The following is a 21097-nucleotide window of genomic DNA, read 5'->3' as shown; positions in this document are numbered from 1 at the left end:
CAGCACCCGGCCAACTTTTGAATTCTGAACCAGTTGATTCAGTACCAGAGCTCTTCAACACCTTGAAGAAAGATTCAAGGAGAGCAGTTGTGAACAGCCTGCCCCAGGGAAAGGACAAGGCTAAGAGAATTCCAGGGCTTACTTGTGAAAACAGACTTGGGGAAATGGAAAGTGAAGAAATTGTAGCTGTCAGGAACAAGAGAATGACATGAAATCTGCTACGGAGATATGTCGGTATTCCTCTTGAGTTTTCACATATACCATTCTCTCATGCCCAGCAAGCTGCTCTTCACCAAACCACAAACCTTCCTCTAACCGAGTCACAACTAAGCTTCTATCTGTACACTGATAATGCTGTAACTGTTTTGTTGTTGGTTCCGATTAGTTGCCCTCCCAACTGTAAGCAGCCTATAAACAAGACCTGGCTTCATCCTTCTTAATTCCCCATAGCACTTAATTCAGTATTGTACCCCCAAGGTATTAGTTGTGAGGCAGCATCCCTCAAAATGTCTAGTTATATAATATCATCCATTAAATGTTTCCTTAATTACTTACTTCCCTTAAAAAGCTTTATGCAAAATAAAATAAATATATATATATATATAGGAATGCTGACTTTAGACTTTCATCTCCACTTCAAGTGAGGCTTCTGTTGCTTTTCAGAATAGATACGTTGGATATTTTGCACAAGTGAAACATATCTACAACTGGAATCTCCCTCCAAGAAGGATACTTTTTATAAAAGCATTCATTATTTATTCAATTCATGGTAAGTGCTTTATGTATAATTGGAGAATTGGGCAGGAGGGCCAATGTTCCCGCTCTGGGAGGCTTTTGCTCATAGTTACATATACAGATGATCCTAACTCATATCTGTCTTTTTACATATCCTCACACATGAACTCCTCCTTATGTATGTCCCTCCTCCTGCAATTGTCCATTGATTGCCAGCCCTTAGATGTTCTTCACTTTTTCTTTTGGGGGACTTCATCCCCTTCCCATCTTTCCTGTTCTTGTTGCTCCTCTGGTCTCAACCCAGGGTGGACTTTTCAGGGCAGAGTGAGCCTCTGATGAGGGAGGAGGAGGACCCATGTGCCCTCAAGACTAGTTATTTCTCATAACCACCTCTAGTTCAGAGCTTGTCTTGGTGCAGGTGTCTCCATACCATATCATTTTCTCACCTTCTTTCAGAGGCATATTTTTTTCTTATCACCCTGGGCTCTCCCTTTCCCCTGTCTCGTCTATCTGTAACCCTCTCACTCCCAGCTTACACTCGGGGGAGGTGGAAAAGCAGGATGTGTCTGTGTGGAAGGGATGGGGTCTCACCACTCCCACTGCCAGAGAGGTAGCAGGGAGGAGGCGATGCTTCTGAACCCCTAAAACAAACCTCTTCTAGCAGCCAGCTAGTGGACCTGAGGTGGTGCCAGTGCTGGGTGTTATAGGAGCCATGGTGCCAGGATGCTGGTTTCCACACAGACAGCCTAGTATTTTTAGCTTTCTGAATTTAGTTCTACATTTCACTGATTTCTGGTAGACATCAATAGAAAGAAGTTCTGCACCTGGAATGGGAAAGAGGGAACTGAGGCAAGAAACTGTGATTTCTAATGACAAATTAATAGCATAGTGTTAGTGAAAACAAAATTAAATGAAAAGAAAACAAACAGCATACAATATGAGTAATCAAGAATAATTAATACACTAGTTTATTAAAATATTTGTTTTAATTCTCTACCTTTAATTTTGTGCATATTTAAATTAAAAATGTAGAGTTGAGAGTAAAGCAATAAAGAGTTAATTGGCTGAGAAACCAAGTCTTTGAGGAAATGCTAAAGGAAGTGAGTCATTTGAATTGAAAAGAAGGGCAAAAGAGCCTTTTTCTGTAAATATATGCTGAACACCACAGGAATTTTTGGATATAACTATTGTATATTTTTATAGGGATTACATCAGGAACTAGACTTAAAGTAGGACCAAAGTAGTGTATTTATTATTAAGAATCATTATGATTAGAAGTCTGAAGAAAGCAACATATTAGCAAGAAAGGTTGCAAGTCACCTTCCTTTCTTTCTTTTTTTTTTTTTTTTTGGAGACAGAGTCTTGCTTCACTGCAACCTCCACCTCCTAGGTTGAAGTGATTCTCCTATCTCAGCCTCCTGAGTAGCTGGGATTACAGGCACATGCCACCACGCCCAGCTAATTTTTGTTATTTTTAGTAGAGATGGGGTTTCACCATGTTGACCAGGCTGGTCTCGAACTCCTGACCTCAACTAATCCATCCACCTCGGCCTCCCAAAGTACTGGGATTATGGTGGTGTGAGCCACCGTGCCCGGCCCACCTTCCCTAGATATTTTTTCTGGAAAGATATAGTGATGGGATTCTAAGTCTTTAAAGCTGAACTATATGTAATTTTTTTTCTCCTCTCTAGACTTATAAAATCTGCTTTAGGAGACAGAACTGGGCTTGAAGACTTGTCTTTCAAGGACAAAATCCATGCAAGACCAAATAGTAACTACTGATACATTGTTAGCTTGGATAACTTTTTCTCTTTTTCATCCATGATGTTAATTGCTGAGACATTTTGATCTTCGTGCTAACCAACCTAACTTTTAAATTTCATTTAGGTGTTGGAGCAGGTGATGGATATGATCTAAAAGTCAAAATAGTAATAGAGAAAAAAGTTGTCTTTTCCTGTACTAATTTAAGAAATTGTTAGGTAAGAGAAAGCATGTGAATTGAAAAAAATCTGATGTTTGTTTTAAGGCTGAATGTCAAAGCAGCAATGTTCACCTCCCTAAACTATCACTCACCATAGAGAGTCCATAACGCTTTCTGGTTACCATCCAACTTGGTGTCACTGGGTTTGGTTGCAAACCAGAGATAAATTAACCTGTTTGTTCAAAACAGTTTTTTTCAGGGTCCTTTCCAGAATTTATTTCTGTTCAGTGTTGCTTTGCCTTTCATTTTTCCATAAATGCTGAGCATGTTCCCAGGAATGTGTTAAGGATTTTAATTTACATACCTGGTCTTTACAGCTATATTCTCTTGTTGTTCATTTTATCTTTAATTATACAGTACTGATTCTAAAATTTTAGTGTGCATGAAAACCACCAAGGAGCTTGTAAAGATTTACATTCTTAGGTTGTACCCCCAAAGTGTGATTCGGGAAATCTGGAATGGGGGCCAGGAATCTACAGACTTAGCAATGTCCCAAGTGATTCTAAGTCAGACGTTCTGTGGGATGACCCTATGAGAAATAATGCAAGAGTGAATGAACTGGGGAGGAGTCTCTTTATCCAAAGCAAAAAGGACCTGGTAGTCAACGTTTTGCTGCAATGAAGAAATGCCTAAAACTATACACCTTTTCTGAAACAATAAGAAAGCTTCCTTCATGGGTCTAATAACCATAAACTTTTCCTACCCAGGCCTTTGTCTCAGATTCTCCTGTTACCCTATTCCTTCCCTCTCTGCATCACCCCCTCTCTCCTGCTCTTTTTTTGGCCTCTCTCAACTGAGGGCATTCACCCAGGCCTGACCCTTGGCTTTCTGTTCTTAGCAAATGCTTTATTCTTGGTTGAAGAATGACCCATTCCCCTTACTTAAACTATTATTTGTTCATTTACTGGTCAGATGTTTATGAGAACCCACTGAGTTGTAGATGCAGGAGCTACAACATGAACAGTTTCCACTCCAACTCAAATGCATTAGCCAGTCTGAATTGTCAATGAGCTTTCTCTACTTCTGCAAATGGCACCAGCATTCTCCGACTCAGGCCTTGTGCTTTGATTCTCTTTGCCTCGGCTCCCTAAATCCAGTTAGTTATCAATCCCTGCTGATTATGCCTTTGAAATTTTTCTGTGTTCTCCTTCCTTTCTGTTCTCACTGCCACTAACTGTCCAGAACCTCATTTGCTTATGCTTAGATTTCTACAATGGTCTCCTTACCTTTTCTTTCTCCTTATATAATGCAATGTATAGAATCCTCAAATATGCATCCTGGAATATTCTCTCATTGTGAAAAGTTGTAGGTAGAGCAGAAGACACACTGTGTGCCCGTGATCAGAGCCAGTTCACACCTTTGGCCCAACATCCTTATCTGTAAAATAAATATCATATCTCAAGTGTTATGGGAATTAAATTAGATAATATATATGAAGTTTCTTTGTAAACTATAAATCACTAAATAAGTGTTATATATGATAATTATCAGGCATCTTTGTCACGTAGGAAATGCCCCACCATATTCTTCAACAACTTCACTCTTATTTCTTTGACTCTTGAGCTCTTAAGATGTAATAGCCCTAATGTAATACCTGAGCTTTTTCCATCAGTAGTTTGACCAACAGACTTCATTCCAAATAAACTGGGTCATCCTCTTTGGCTCTTGGAACACAACTCTAATTTATTTAGTTAGTTAGTTGGTTATTTCTTTCTTTCCTTCCTTTCTTCCTTTTCTTTTTCTTTTCTTGAATCAGGGTCTCATTCCGTCACCCAGGCTGTAGCACAGTGGCATGATCATGGCTCACTGCAGCCTCGACCTCCTAAACTCAAGCAATCCCCCAATTCTTTTATTTTTTGTAGAGCCCAGATCTTGCTATGTTGCCCAGGCTGGTCTCAAACTCCTGGGCTCAAGCAGCCTTTCCACCTCAGCCTCGCAACGTGCCAGGATTATAGGCATGAGCCACACTGCCTGACCTTTTTTGTTGTTGTTTTTCTGATTTCTTTTTTTCTTTTTCTTTTTTTGAGATGAAGTTTCACTCTTGTTGCCCAGGCTGGAGTACAATGGTGCAATCTCAGCTCACTGCAACCTCCACCTCGTGGGTTCAAGTGATTCTCCTGCCTCAGCCTCCCAAGTAGCTGGGATTACAGGCATGCGCCACCACGCCCAGCTCATTTTTGTATTTTTAGTAGAGATGGGGTTTCTCCATGTTGGTCAGGCTGATCTCGAACTGCCGACCTCAGGTGATCTGCCCGTCTTGGCCTCCCAAAGTGTTGGGATTATAGACATGAGCCACCATGCCCAGCCTATTTTTCTAATTTCTACTTCACATTATTGCTGTTCTTTTTCCCTCTGTATGGACTACATTCTATTTCCAGAGCCCTTCTTCCTCTATCTAAACTGTTTCATGTCCAATTCAATTTTTACCTCCTCAGTGAAATTTTTGCATTCTGCACCTCCTATTAACTAGCCCCCAATAGTGCATAACAGCACACCCAGTCTTCATTATACAGATTGAGTTATATACCATTCTACTATTGTTTCTTATGTGTACAGCTCCCTGAAGACACCTACGGAGTCTGTACCTCCTTTTGTGTTTTTCACAGGACCTAGACCTTTCTTATTGTGGGTGCTATTATTTACAGGAGAGTGAGTCAAAGAAATAGTATAGCTTCGAAGTCATTCATTCCAAAACTTGACCTATCTTTGGTCACTTCATCCACCAACCTGCAATGGTCAAGTCCAAAGATCCCATTGACAAACACAAGAGTTCTGATAAAACATGATGAGTAGGGGGACCCCGCTCTCCCCCTCCCTTGGGAGGGGCGGGTGGGCCCACTGCCCAAGTGTTACAGGCCCCCGTTGTTATTTTTTAAATTTAGAAAATAAAAAACCTTGGTGAGTTACACATTGCTTTTTGAATGTCAATGTTAGCTTTAAAATTGAGCTTCTTAATGTATTCTCAAAAGAGGCCCTAACGCATGAACATCAAATGACACACATTAAATTATAATAATTGATTAAAGTCTAATAGAAAATTCAATATTTTTTTAAAGGGCAAGCATGGTGGCTCATGCCTCTAATCCCAGCACTTTGGGAGGCCAAGATGGGCAGATCACAAGCTCAAGAGATCGAGACCAACCTGGCCAACATGGTGAAACCTGGTCTCTACTTAAAATACAAAAATTAGTTCGGCCTGGTGGTGCACGCCTGTAGTCCCAGCTACTCGGGAAGTAGAGGCAGGAAAATCGCTTGAACTCGGGAGGCGGAGGTTGCAGTGAGCCGAGATCCCACCATTGCACTCAGCATGGTGATGGAGCGAGACTCTGTCTCAAAAAAAAAAAAAAAGAAAAGAAAAGTGCCTCATGATAACCCTCAAACATGTTGGCATTTTAAAAACGTGAACAACAGGCCCAGTGCAGTGGCTCACGCCTGTAATCCCAGCACTTTCGGAGGCCCAGGTGGGCAAATCACTTGAGGCCAGGAGTTCGAGACCAGCCTGGCCAATATAGTGAAACCCCATGTCTACTAAAAATACAAAAATTAGCCGGGTGTGGTGGCATGTGCCTATAGTCCCAGCTACTCAGGAGGCTGAGGCACAGGAATCACTCGAACTTGGGAGGCAGAGGTTGCAATGAGCAGAGATCATGCCCCTGCACTTCAGCCTGGGTGACAGTAAGACTCTATCTCAAACACACACACACACATAAGCAACAGTATTACAACTAGAAAAGATTAATAATTATTTATACATGTAGTGATTGGGCTGTGAGACCAAAAGTACTTGATAAATATTGGAAGTCATAATAAGTGAAAAGAAACTTCATTGTTATCGTTAGTTAGGTTTATAGTTCTAAATTCCATGTGTTCATTCACAGGTATTTCATGACACTGAAATAGAGCAATAATTGATGTATTCAACTATCCGCCTCTGCATGATGATATGAAAGTGCAATTTTTCTCTTTGGTGAGTAATCAAGAAACAGCCTCTGCCATTGTTCTTGTCTGGTCTTTTGAATGATTTTATTTAAGATTTGCTTTACTACAATTCCCAACAAGGGAGATGACAGATGTCATCCCACAGAGGGAGGGGGAGAAAAACGATAAATCAGATTTATAATAAATTTTTTTAAAAGAACATATGTAATTTGAATAACTTTTGTTCATTTGTTTTTTCTAAATTGTAAATTTTCTAAATTTGTCTAAATTTACATATGTTAATTATCAAATACAAAAAATACAAGATAAACACAAAAAAAGCCAAGATGCTAAAAAAACCCCAAAGTTATGTTTTACTGCATAGCAATGATTACATTTTGTTTTGCATCTTTTTTTTAAATTAAAAAAGTAATCATGCCTGTAATCCCAGCACTTTGGGAGGCCGAGGCGGGCGGATCACATGAGGTCGGGGGTTCAAGACCAGCCTGACCAACATGGAGAAACCCTGTCTCTACTAAAAATACAAAAGCAGCTGGGCATGGTGGCGCATGCCTGTAATCTCAGCTATTCGGGAGGCGGAGGCAGGAGAATCGCTTGAACCTGGGAGGCGGAGGTTGCAGTGAGCTGAGATTGCACCACTGCACTCCAGCCTGGGCAACAAGAGTGAGACCCTGTCTCAAAAAACAGAAAAAAAAAAAAAAAAAATTGAGACAGGGTCTCACTCTATCACCCAGGCTGGAGTGCAGTGGCGTGATCATAGCTAACTGCAGCTTCAACCTGCTGGACTCAAGCAGTCCTCCCACTTCAGCCTCCCAAGTAGCTTAGAGCACTGACTGGAAAGAAAGTTAGGTTTGGGTGACTCCGTTGGGTGAAACACAGAGAAGGCAGCACAATAAAACACATCAAATAACTGAAGCAGTTTTTTTTATTAATTCCAGAGAGAAGAGGGCAGCACACTTCGCAGGGCTAACTGGAAGGGAGAGCCATCCAGGAGACCTGTGCTCAATGGGGATCAATAGCGAGAGAGAGGGAGGGGCCTGGGAGTAGAAGCCTTTATTGGGATGTAAGGTGCTATCTGAGCAGGTTTCCTACAGGGAGGTCCAATTTGGTTTAATGCAAGCAGCCATGAGTCTCTGTTGTAACTGAGAGGTGGTCACTGTTATATCCACATGGTTCATGTGGAGTATGGGGGTCTGTGGGGTGAGTCAAGTAGGTTATATCTAGCTGTCCCATAATGAAGTAGTCCCCAGGAGAAGGTTGAATAAGGTAGCCAACAGGATCAGTCACATTGAGAAACTGGGAGGAGGTGAACTGGAAAGTGCTGAGGGTGACTGAACCCTGCTTCCAATATCAGAAAGTCCAATTTATATTTAAAAGGGATGCTGAGGCCACAAACAAATTTTAAGAATTCACTACAATATACTTGGGTCCTTAGGCTTAGGTCCTTAGTAGATTCTGTTTAGCACTATCTAAACTAGATTCAAATATCAGCATTTACATTTTAATTTAATATTAAATTAAATATCTAGCATTGAAAATTTTAATAGAAACAGCAAGAGAATGCAATAGCATTTTCTTAAGCCTCCTCCTTTGTGTCTTGAGGGATTGTTGTAGACTGCAGAGTGCTATGTATTTAATGGTTATAATTGTTTGGTAAATATATAAAGGAATGAAGTTTAATTTCTTTGGAATGATTAGTTCTTGGTATCAGTTTTACTTTGAAAAAAATTTTTTTTTCTTTTTAGGATCTTCCTAAATACTATGACAACTGTCATTTTTTCTTCTGGTTTAACACATCTTTTATACAGAATAACAGATATGGATATAATATAAACCTATAGAAACAGCCTAACCTTCAATGTCTATGTATAAGGTGTAATGGCAAGTCTTTTCCTGGTTGTCAAGAACTTTATAGAGAGCAAAAACTCCTCAAGCCACCATTGACCGTTGCCTTACTCCTCTTAATTTTGGTTATTTTAAAAATACAGTTAGTTGTTCTTGAGACCCACTGTTGCAGTATCCTCAAGGTCCATGCCACAGGACTGTGTTATGAGTTCAAAAATATTATAACCAGATCTTAAGTGTGATAGCAAATTCTTCCCAGAGAAGTTCAATATGAGTCTGCTCAGTACTTTCAATATGTCAGGTCCTCAGTAGGTGCTGATTTACCAATGACAAACCACCACCAAATTTTGTGCTAAAGTAAGGCAGGACCTAGGGAGGCTTCAGCTAGCTGAAAAGCTGACTGACACACTTATATCTAGGAGAAGTTATAAGACACAATAAGTATTAAGGACTACAGCTAAAAAAATATCATTAAGTAATAACCTCCCATTTAAATGTGGCTTTCTAATAACTGAATTGGGAAAACTTTCTGAAAAATTATTAATTGGATTTGGAGATTATTGTTCCAAAAAAACCTTCTGCCATATTTGGAAACTCATTTTTCAGTCTAGAAGTTATCCACTATAAGTAGCATTTGTTCTGTGGTGGTGAAAAATTGAGATTTTTTTCTAATCAACCATACTCTTCAATACAAAAGGAGAAAATATTTTTTAAATGATTTAGGTGAGAGTTGAAGAAGTGGCTATGATTATATGCGGCATGAATTGATAGTTATTGTTACATCCAGTCCTAATCTTTTCTTCAGATGTGGACTGGATCTAATAACTCCTTAAGTCCAGCAAGGCAACGGTAAATTAAACCTGTGGTCTACACACCTGTAATGTATATACGTTTAATGGATTTTGATAGAGTGAACTTTGGATTTGATGGAAATTTTTTACAATTTTTTTTCTTGGATGTATACAAACAATAAACTTTTTCTTCTAACATGAGCAAAGTCCCTCAAATAGTGAGAGCTGGGTGGAGCTTCATTTGATGCTGTTCCTCAAAAATGGTTCTTGCTAAAGGATAGTTTTTTTTCCTTTAAAACACCATTTTCATTTTGAAGAAGCAGTAAGTTAGATCACTTTTATTCTCACTTTTATATAAATTTCTAAAGATTTCTGTAACGTTTAAATTTACATACTACTTGGCAAAGCTGTTTTTGTTATGAGATTGTTATAGCCAAAAATGCCAACTTCTATCATTTAGAATATTAGGCATAAATGGGTTAACAAATTTATGCCTAGTGTTCTATTATTGGAACGCTAAGCATGTGGGAGTTATATACTACTGCTCAAGGTCATCTCCAAGGTCTGATTGTAAAAATTCAAAAAATTGCAACCTCACACATAAATTTAAAGGGATATAGTATTTTATTACTGGGTTTTCATTCATACCTGGCCTGACTGATTTCTGAAATTTAGATATTTTATTAAACCTGAATGTTATTAATTCCATAAAAAGCAATGTTAAAAGAATCAGAGACCAGGCGGCCAGGCGCGGTGGCTCACACCTGTAATCCCAGCACTTTGGGAGTCCAAGGCAGGCAGATCACGAGGTCAGGAGATCGAGACCATCCTGGCTAACATGGTGAAACCCCGTCTCTACTAAAAATGCAAAAACAAAATTAGCTGGGCGTGGTGGCGGGCACCTGTAGTCCCAGCTACTCAGGAGGCTGAGGCAGGAGAATGGCCTGAACCCGGGAGGCGGAGCTTGCAGTGAGCCGAGATCACGGCACTGCACTCCAGCCTGGGCGACAGAGGGAGACTCCGTCTCAAAAAAAAAAAAAAAAGAATCAGCGGCCGGGCACGGTGACTCACGCCTGTAATCCCAGCACTTTGGGAGGCTGAGGCAGGTGGATCATGAGGTCAGGAGATCAAGACCATCCTGGCCAACATGGTGAAATCCTGTCTCTGCTAAAAAATACAAAAATTAGCTGGGTGTGGTGGCGAGTGCCTGTACTCCCAGCTACTCAGGAGGCTGAGGCAGAATCTCTTGAACCAGGGAGTAGGAGGTTGCAGTGAGCTGAGATCAGGCCACTGCACTCCAGCCTGGCAAGAAAGCAAGACTCGGTCTCAAAAAAAAAAAAAAGAATCAGTTACTGATGTGTTGCTGGAGCCAACTGAGACACAAAAAAGGGGCTGAGGTTCTATTCATGGTAAGGTTCTTTTCTTATTTCTTCAAGCTGTAACAAGAGCACCCAACTGCATGGCTTTTCAGTTAGCCCCAATATAAAAATGTAATCATTTTTTTTTCTATTCTTAGGCTTAAACCACAAAGAAAGGAATTGGATAATCCACATGAGCAAAAGACATGGAAAATTTACCCACCAGAATTTGCAGTAGAGATTTTTTTTTTTATTAGAAATGACTTATAGTTACGTTGTAGCTGGTATCTGATTAAGTGTAGTTCCCCCTTCCCCTTCTGGGAAAGAATTATGTTCTTTCCAACCCCTGCCACATAGTTACATGTTCTAAATCTTCCTTGATGGTATATCTATATTTATATAGGTTTACATATGTTCTTGATAAAGCTATTAAATATATATAGATAAAATGTCTTTTTTTTTTTTGAAGGCATATACTTCACAGTTTCTATCTTGTATTTATATAAATCTGGAACACAGTATGCAGGAACATTAGGCATCATTCTGAAGAACTTTGAAATAGAACTTTCATATCAAAATAATTGAGATATTTAAAAATTGTGATTCCCCAACACCCACTTACATACTTTTGGTCAAGTATTTATTCCCTGCTTGCTTTCACATTTGTAATTTCACATTTATTAGAAAGCTAATTTATATTTTTTTCTTCTACTTCATTTACAAACTGTCTGTTAACAGATTGGCAGCAAAGACTAAGTTTTAAATCCAGAAGAGAGAAATGTTTCACACAGGCAGTCCCCCAACTCCCAGCACACACTCTTTTCTCTCATTCCAAGCACGAAATGAGTAGCTTACTTAACAAGCTTCCTTTAATTACACACAGACATGGGGGTTGGGGTAAGAAGATCGTGGTAAAAAATATGAAGGATAAATAATCTTCGGTAACTTCTGCTTTTGTATAAAATTGTAAGTGAATCAAAAGAAATATTTGTTCTTAGAGTAATCTAGGCGTATTATTTTGAAATCCACTACTCCTGCTCACAACTAACTTCACCTGAGCTTGGGGGAATGGGGGAACTCTGAAGGGAGGTAATCTTTTCATTATAAACACTGGTTAGCCTTATGTCTATGGGAAATCATTATTATTTCCTCTTTGGTGCTGGGTGCTACTTTTTTAAAACACATTTTTTATTTTTATTTTTTATTTTTGAGACAGGGTCTCACTCTGGTTGTCAAGATTGGAGTGCAGTGGTGTGATCTTGGTTCACTGCAGCCTCGACCTCCCAGGCTCAGGTGATTCTCCCACCTCCAGCCTCCCGAGTAGCTGGGACTATAGGCACACGTCACCACACCCGGCTAATTTTTGTATTTTTAGTAGAGATGAAGTTTCGTCATGTTGCCCAGGCTGGTCTCGAATTCCTGAACTCAAGCAATCTGCCTGCCTCAGTCTCCCAAAGTGTTGGGATTACAGGCATGAACCACCATGCCCAGCCTGTGGGTGTTACTTTATTCAAAGTACCTTCATTGCCACTGTATCTTCAGGCCATGATTGTCCTTGAAAAAGTTCTATTTTGGCTTTATTGAAATTAATCTTATTTGAATGATTTTCCTTTTATTGGCAAGGCTCTCAACAATCTAGACCAAGATGAATTCATCAGGAAATGAAAGGTAGCAACTAATAAGACAAGGGTCACTGCTAAAACACGATATACTCCTTCCTGAAAAACTTTGCACTCTACAGAAGGCACTAAAAAAAGAAGCAGTTCACGAAAATACAGGGTTTGAGAGTTCAAGGCAAACCACTCCAGCAAAACAACTTTGTAACCAACACACTAACCATTCGGACCACCCACCTCAGCAGCTCAGTATCTGGAGTTTGCCATAGGAGCTTTTTTATTTTTGAGTGGAAACAGAATATATAAGGGCTGCGGGTACCAGAGTGGCGCAGATGAGAGTAGAGCCCCGAGCCATGGTGGGCATGGAAGGCAGCAACCTGCCAGGAGCCAAGAGCCCCACGAGGCTGGTGCACAGCCTAGCTGCAGGTGATTTTTTCTCCTCTAAATATTCCAAGAAAGGTTCCAACTGCCAGGGCAGCAGCCCAACTAAAGGCTTATGTTCTTACTCCCGCTAATCTGGTTCCCACTTTGAGGGAAAAAAAAAAATCATATAACATGCTTTCAAATTCCCTTCATGTTATTATTATTATTATACCCTGCCATTCATATTACAGACACATGTGTAGGCACAACATAGGACTATTTCATTTAAAATTCACACAGCAGTAATCTACAGAGGGCAGATTATGTCCTGGGTTTAGGTGAATAGGGAGGAAAATACTTAGCTGGCTCAGGGAAGAGTAAGATCTGTCTTTTTCAATACTAGCAATACAGGAAGAAAAGAAACCCCCTTTTTTATTTTAAGAATTTCACTTTTTGAAATAAGGAGATTACCATTAAGGTTTCTCTTCCCCAAACCTCCAAGACCCACCAAAATTTCTGGAAATCATGAGTTGTTACACTATTCTGCTTTTGCTTATTCAAAGAAAACTTGTTTAAGACCTCTTTGGGTATTGCTTTCTTAGAATGCAAAATGAATGATTATTTGAACAACTCAAGAAACATATCAGAATGATACTCATGGTTTAAGACTTTAATTTTAAACATAGGGGTATGTGTGCAAGTTTGTCACATCAGTATATCGTACCCTGGTAGTAAGCATAGTACCCAATAGGTAGTTTTTCAACCTGCACTCCTCTCCATCCCCCTCGAGTAGTCCACAGTGTCTATTGTTCCCATATTTATGTCCAAGAGTACCTGTTGTTTAGCTCTTATGAGTGAGAACATGTGTTATGTGGTTTTCTGTCCCTTTATTAATTTGCTTAGGATAATGGCCTTCAGCTCCAGCTATGCTGCTGCAAAAGACATGATTTCGCTCATTTTTGTGGCTGCGTAGAATTCCATTGTGTATATGTACCACATTTTCTTTATCCAGTCCACCACTGATGGGCACGTAGGTTGATTCCGTATCTTTGCTATTGTGAATAGCACAGCTTCCACATCTTTGCTATTGTAAATAGCACAGCAATGAACATATCAGTGTGCGTGTCTTTCGGTAGAATGATCTTTTTTCCATTGGGTATATACCCAATAATGGGATTACTGGGTCAAATGGTAGCTCTGTTAAGTTCTTTGAGAAGTCTCCAGACTGCTTTCCACAGTGGCTGAACTAATTTAGATGCCCACCAACAATGCATAAACATTCCCTTTTCTCTGTAGCCTTGCCAGCATCTGTTGTTTTTGACTTTTTATTAATAGCCATTCTGACTAGTGTGAGAGGGTATCTCATTGTGGTTTTGATTTGCACTTCTCTGACGATTAGTGACATGAAGCATTTTTTCATATGTTCATTGGTCACTTGTATGTCTTCTTTTGGGAAGTATGTGTTCATGTTCTTTACCCATTTTTTTAATGGAGTTATTTGGTTTCTGCGTGTTGATTTTCTGTAAGTTCCTTATATGGATATTAGACCTTTGTTGGATGCATAGTTTGCAAATGTTTTCTCCTGTTCTGTAGGTTGTCTGTTTACTCTGTCAATCATTTATCTTGCTGTGCAGAAAATCTTTAGTTTTATTAGGTCCCACTTGTCAATCTGTTTTTATTGCAATTGCTTTTGGGTACTTAGTTAAAAATTCTTTGCCAAGGCCAATGTCAAGAAGGGTATTTCTGAGGTTTTCTTCTAGGATTTTTATCATTTGAGGTCTTACATTTAAATCTTTAATCTATCTCCGGTTTATTTCTGTATATGATGAAAGGTATGGGTCCAGTATCATTATTCTGCATAGAGCCAGCCAGTTACCCCAGCACCATTTATTGACTAGGGAGTCCTTCCCCCATTGCTTGTTTTTGTCAGCCTTGTCAAAGATCAGATGGTTGTAAGTGTAAGGCTTGATTCTGGGTTTTCTATTCTGTTCCATTGGTCTGTGTCTCCTTTTGTACCAGTACCATGCTGTTTGGGCTACTATAGCGTTATAGTTTGAAGCCTCTGGCTTTGCCCTTTTTGCTCAGATTTGCTTTGGCTATTCAGGCTCTCTTTTGCTTTCATATGAATTTTAGAATACATTTTTCTAATTCTGTGAAGAATGACATTGGTAGTTTGATAGAAATAGCACTGAATCTGTAAACTGCTTTGGGCAGTATGGCCATTTGAGTGATACTGATTCTTCCAGTCCATGAGCATGGAATGTTTTTCCATTTAATTGTTACCTCTGATTTCTTTCAGCAGTGTTTTGTGGTTCTTGTAGAGATCTTTCACATCCTTTGTTAGCTGTATTCCTAGGTATTTCGTTTTCTTTGTGGCTACTGTAAATGGGATTCTGTTCTTGATTTGACTCTCAGCCTGGACATTATTGGTGTATAGAAATGCTGTTGATTTTTGTACATTGATTTTTTTTTTATCCTGAAACTTTGCTAAAGTTGTTTACCAGTTCTAGTAGCCTTTTGGCAGTCTTCAGGGTTTTCTGAATATCGAATAATACCATCAGCAAAGAGAGATAGTTTGACTTTTTCTTTTTGCTATTTGGATGCCTTTCTTTCTCCTGACTGAGTGCTCTGGGTAGGACTTCCAGTACTATGTTGAATAGGAGTGGTGAGAGTGGGCATCGTTGTCTTGTTTCATTTCCCATGGGGATTGGTTCCAGCTTTTGCTCATTCAGTAGGTTGGTGGCTGTGGCTTTGTCATAGATGGCTCTTACTATTTTGAGGTATGTTCCTTTGATACCTAATCTGTTAAGGTTTTTAATGTGAAGGGATGTTGGATTTTATCAAAAGCTGTTTCCGCATCTATCGAGATGGTCATGTGGTTTCAGCTTTTAGTCCTGTTTATGTGGTGAATCACATTTATTTATTTGCATGGTTTTTTTTTTGTTGTTGTTGTTGTTGTTTTTTGATACAGAGTCTCGCTCTGTCCCCCTGGCTGGAGTGCAGTAGTGCGATCTCGGCTCACTGCAAGCTCCGCCTCCTGGGTCCACGCCATTCTCCTGCCTCAGCCTCCCGAGTAGCTGGGACTACAGGTGCCCGCCACCACGCCTGGCTAATTTTTTTTTTTTGTATATTTGGTAGAGATGGGGTTTCACTGTGTTAGCCAGGATGGTCTCGATCTCCTGACCTCATGATCTGCCCGCCTTGGCCTCCCAGAGTGCTTGGATTACAGGTCTGAGCCACCGTGCCCAGCCTATTTGCATATGTTGAACCAGCCTTGCATCCCTGGACTGAAGCCTTCTTGATTGTGGTGTATTAACTTACTGATGTGCTGGATTCTGTTTCCTAGTATTAAGAATTTTTGTGTCTGTGTTCATCAGAGTAATTGGCCTGAAGTTTTATTTCTGTGTGTGTCTTTGCCAGATTTTGGTATTAGGCTGATACTGGCTTCAAAGAGTGAATCAGGGAGGAGCCCCTCATTCTCAATTCTTTGGAATAGTTTCACTAGAACCGGTACCAGTTATTTCTACATCTGGTAGAATTCAGCTGTGGCTCCATCTGGGCTTTTCTTTGTTGGTAGATTTTTTAATTAATGATTTGATTTCAGAACTCGATATTTGTCTATTCAAGGTTTCAGTCTCTTTCTGATTCAATCTTGGGAGATTTTATGTTTCCAGGAATTTATCCATTTCCTTTTTTTTTTTTTTTTTTTTTGAGACGGAGTCTCGCACTGTCGCCCAGGCTGGAGTACAGTGGCACAATCTTGGCTCACTGCAACCTCTGCCTCCCAGGTTCAAGTGATTCTCCTGCCTCAGCCTCCAGAGTAACTGATATTACAGGTGCCTGCCACCACACCCGGCTAATTTTTTGTATTTTTAGTAGAGACAGGGTTTCACTGTGTTGGCCAGGCTGGTCTTGAACCCCTGACCTCGTGATCCACCCGCCTTGGCCTCCCAAAGTGCTGGGATTACAGGCGTGAGCCACCCGGTGTGCCTGGCCTATCCATTTCCTCTAGATGACATAATTTGTTTGCATGGAGTTGTTTATAGTATTCTCTGAGGATCTTTTGTATTTCTGTGGGATTGGTTGTAATGTCATCTTTGTCGTTTCTGATTGTACTTATTTGGTTCTTCTCTTTGTTTAGCTATCAGCCTATCAATCTTGTTTATTTAAAAAAAAAACTAATTATTGGTTTAATTGATCTTTTGTGTGGATTTTTGCATCTAGTCTCAAAAAAAAAAAAGCCAGCACCTCAACAAACACTTCATTTCGTGCTTCTCTAATTTTAGTTGTTTCTCTTCTGCCAGCTTTGGGGTTCATTTATTCTTTTTTTTTCCTGGTTCCCTTAAGTGCAAAGTAGGAATATTAATTTCAGGTATTTCTAACTTCTTGGCAAAGGCCTTCAGTGCTGTAAACTTTCCTCTTAACATTGCTTTAGCTGCATCCCAGAGATTTTGATATGTTTTGTCCCTATTTTCATTAATTTGAAAGACTTTTTTTATTTCTCCCTTAATTTAAATGTTCACCCCAGGAGTGATTCAGGAGCAAGTTATTTAATTTCTATGTATTTATGTAGTTTTGAAAGATCTTCTTAAAAAAAAAAAAAGAAAGATCTTCTTGATACTGATTTCTATTTTTGTTGCACTGTGGTCAGAGTGTGTGCTTGGTGTGATTTCAAACTTTTTGAATTTAATGAGGCTTGCTTTATGGCCAAGCATGTGGTTGATCTTACATTATGTTCTGTGAGCACGAGAATGTATCTTCTGTGTTTATTGGGTAAAGTGTTCTGTAGATGTCTATCAGGTCCAGTTGGTCAACTGTCAAGTTTAAGCACAGAGTTAGTTTTCTACCTCAGTGATCTGTCTATTGCTGTCAGTGGGGTGTTGAAGTCTCCTACTATTATTGTGTGGTTGTCTTAATCTTTTTGTAGGCCAAGAAAAACTTGTTTTATGAATCTGGGCGCTCCAGTATTGGTTATGTACATACTTAGGCTAGGTCTTCTGGTTGGATTTTGCTCTTTAACAGTCTATAATGCCCTTCTTTTGTCCCTTTTATTGGTTAAAAACATGTTTTATCTAACATAAGAATAGCGACTCCTGCTCTTTTTTGTTTTCCATTTGCATGATAGATCTTTCTTCATCCCTTTACTTTCACCCTGTGGATGTCATTAGGAGTGAGGTGGGTTTCTTGAAGACAGCAGATGATTGAGTCTTGTCTTTTGATCCAGCCTGTCACTTTTTGCCTTTTAAGTGAGTTTAGCCCATTTATGATTCAGGGTTAGTACTGATATGTGAGATTTTCATCCTGTCATCATGTTGTTAGCTGGTTGTTGTATAGACTTGTTTGTGTGGTTGTTCTGTATTGCCTGTGAGCTATGTGCTTAAATGTGTTTTGTGGTAGCAGGCTCCTTCTTTCAATTCCACGTTTAGCACTTTCTAAAGGATCTCTTATAAGGCTGGTCTAGTTAAAATGAATTCCCTAAGTGCTTGTTTCTCTGAGCATTTTATTTCTCCATCACTTATGAAGCTTTTTGGTGGGATATGAAATTCTTCATTGGAATTTATTTTCTTTAAGGACACTGAAAGCAGATCCCCAATCTCTTCTGGCTTGTAACGTTTCTGCTAAAAAGTCTGCTGCTAGCCTGATGGGCTTCCCCATATACATAACCTGGCCCTTCTCTTCTGCTTCCTTTATGACTTTTTCCTTTTCCATTGACCTTGGTGAATCTGATGACTATGTGCCTTGAGGATGACCATCTTATATAGTATTTAGCTTGGGTTCTCTGTATTTCTTGGATTTGCATGTCAACCTTTCTAACACGATTAGGGAAAGTTACATAAACTGTATCCTCAAATATATTTTCCAAGTGTTTATTCTCTCTCCTTTTCTCTCAGGAATGCCAATGAGTGACAGACTTGGTCTCTTTACATAATCTAATATTTCTCAGAAGTTTTGCTCATTTTTAAAAATTCTTTTTTTATTTTTGTCTGAGTTGGTTAGAAGAGCTCTGAGATTCCTCAGCTTGGTCTGTTCTGCTGTTAATACTTCCAATTGTATTATAAAATTCTTACAGTGAATTTCTCAGCTATGGAAATTCAGTTTGGTTCTTTCTTAAAATGGCTATTTCATCTTTCAGCTCTTGGATCACTTTACTGGAAACCTTGGATTCGTTTTCAGCTTTCTTCTGAATCTTGATGAGCTTCCTTGGCATCCAGATTTTGTATTCTACATCTGTCATTTCAGCCATCTCCAACTGATTAAGAACCATTGCTAGGGAGCTAGCAGACTCATTTCGAGGTAAGGGGACACTCTGGCTCTTTGAATGGCCAGAGTTCTTTCACTGATTCTTTCTCATCTGAGAGGATTGGTATTCCTTTAACTGTGGTGTAAGTTGAGCATAGTCAGTTGGCTGCATTTCTTCATGTTTTCCGAGGGCCAAGACTCCGTGCAGGGTCTTTATTTGTGCTTGAATTCTTACCTTGGTTTTACAGGAAGGTATATTAGCAAACTATTTTTGTAGTTTGGGCTGAATTCCAGTAGATGGCACTTAGGAGTAATGGTCGGTAGATAGATCTTAGCCACTTGGCTCCTTTGTATTTCCTGGTGTTTCTGGCTGCGCTCTGTAGTACAGTGGGAAGAGAGGTGACCACCTCATCAGGTCCGCTCTTGGGCCGTGGGGGAGCCCCTTCCAACCAATGGCACTGTGCCCGTGTTTCTTTTGTCAGGTGTGCTCCCTCAGGCAGAGGCTGAGGTAGGGAAATAGGCCACCCTTTTTCCAGCCAGTTGGCCCTGCATAGGGAGGCACACCCACTGCTGTGGTAGACCACAGGTTCATGTAACAGCCCTCTCAGTACTCTGAGAGTGTGGGCTCCTCTCCTGCTCTAGTGCCTGCTACAGATCTCGCCTTGGCACTCCCAAGCTGCCACGCTGCAGCCCCAGGGCAAACTCAGGCTTTTTGTTCCCTCCTCAGCTTAGAGACAACAGGAGTGTAGACCCGGGCAGTGGCAATGGCAGAGGGCCTATCAGTTGCCTCTGGGGACTCTACCCCAGACAAATGCAAAACCACAGCCAATTGTTATCAGCCAGGGTTGGGGCAGCTGTGTGGCTGGGCCCAAGCTGGGGGCCCTGCCTGAAGAGCAGGGAGGTCAGACAACCCGACCCAGAAGACAGTCTGGCCTCCTCTCTGTAGGATGCTGAGAAAGTAGTCAGGCTCTTTGTTCCCTCCCTAGCCTGGGGGAAGCAAGAGTGGGTACTGTGATGGCAGCAATTGCAGAGGCCTGTCAGTTGTCTCTGGAAGCTCCATCCCAGAGAAACACAGAGCCACCACCAACTGGTGATCAGGCAGGAGCTATGCTGGGGGCCCAAGCCAGGAGGCATCCTGCCCAGTGAGTAGCAGCAGGACCAGGGACTCGTGTGGAAAACGGTCTGGGTTGCCTTTCCATATGCCAGCTGTGGCAGGCTGGAGGCCCATGACAGCTGTTGGGCTTTTTGCTCCCTCTCCAGCCTGAGGGCAGCAGGGGCACAGGCTACGGCAGGGCAGAGGGTCTGTTGGTTACTTCTGGGAGCTCCATCCCAGGGAAATGAGGGCTGTGACCAGTTGGAGTGTACAGGCAGGGGGCAGGATGGCTGCGATGGAGGCCCAGGCCAGTGGGCCTTGCCTGGCAAGGTGCAGCGGAGGTGAGGCCTGCAGTCTGTCCACTCCTCAGCACCATGGAGATGGCCCCTATCCTAGGGGCACACGAGAGAGCCTGGCCTACCTTGGCCAGACTATGGCAGCTGGGGCCATAGCAGCTCAGGGATCCACACTGGTTTGAGCAGTGGCTCTGCCCAGATTCCAAGCAGCTCTATGTGTCAGTCTAGAGCCCCAGGGGGTGTGTGTGGCGGGGGGAGGGTAAGTGGAGACCTGTGCCCAGGGATTGCAAAGGTCCATGGCAGAAGTGTGAGTCCCCAGGAGCCTTCACTCGCTCACCCTTTCCCTGCTGTAGGGAGCCTCCCCTTGCTCTGCACCAATCCCAGGTGGGCGGCTGTCCTGCCTTACTCTCCTCTGCTCTCTGTGACTCACCACTGCTTCCTTGATGAATCCCAACACAGCCTGCTGGATGACCAACCTGAAGAGCTCATGTTCACTCACCTCTCTGTCTCCTCTTGTGAGAGCTGCGCACACTAGTTGCTTCTAGTCAGCCATCTTGGCACTTCAGATACGTGTTTTCTTAAGTAGAATTTAGTAACTTGGAATGGAATCATCCAAAACTTAAGAGGAGACAGTTTAACTATTTTTTAAAATAGAGGGATAAAAAGAGGTGGAGGGAGAAAGTAATTCTGGTGAGCCAAGTTCCATAACTTCAGTGCCTAGAAATATTTTTGTCACCTATAGTGAAATTACATCAGGTGTCTTGCTGACTGAATACAATGCTTGTTGCAATAAAACTGCTGCCTTGAAACACTACTACACATAACTCTTTAACATTCCTG

At 40.9% G+C, this 21097-nt stretch overlaps 1 protein-coding gene across 41 annotated transcripts in view; it reads left to right on the top strand.

Annotated features, from left to right (window-relative positions):
* The window catches only part of LOC103214323 (phosphatidylinositol 3,4,5-trisphosphate 3-phosphatase TPTE2-like), a 55531-nt gene that overhangs the window by 21513 nt on the left and 12921 nt on the right, over window positions 1-21097 (top strand). For 34 of the 41 annotated variants that reach the window (XR_012091981.1, XR_012091972.1, XR_012091975.1 and 31 more), the window contains 2 exons: window positions 664-769; window positions 6595-6683. Coding sequence is in view for 9 of the 41 variants with exons in the window: in XM_073013593.1 (XP_072869694.1) it covers window positions 664-769; window positions 6595-6605 (117 nt within the window). In the remaining 32 variants the exon portion in view is untranslated. The other 7 variants (XR_012091990.1, XM_073013584.1, XM_073013579.1 and 4 more) reach the window with 6 other exon arrangements.

This window comes from Chlorocebus sabaeus, chromosome 3 (assembly GCF_047675955.1).
Source record: "Chlorocebus sabaeus isolate Y175 chromosome 3, mChlSab1.0.hap1, whole genome shotgun sequence".
NCBI lineage: Eukaryota > Metazoa > Chordata > Mammalia > Primates > Cercopithecidae > Chlorocebus > Chlorocebus sabaeus.
This window is presented reverse-complemented; position numbering and strand designations above follow the sequence as displayed.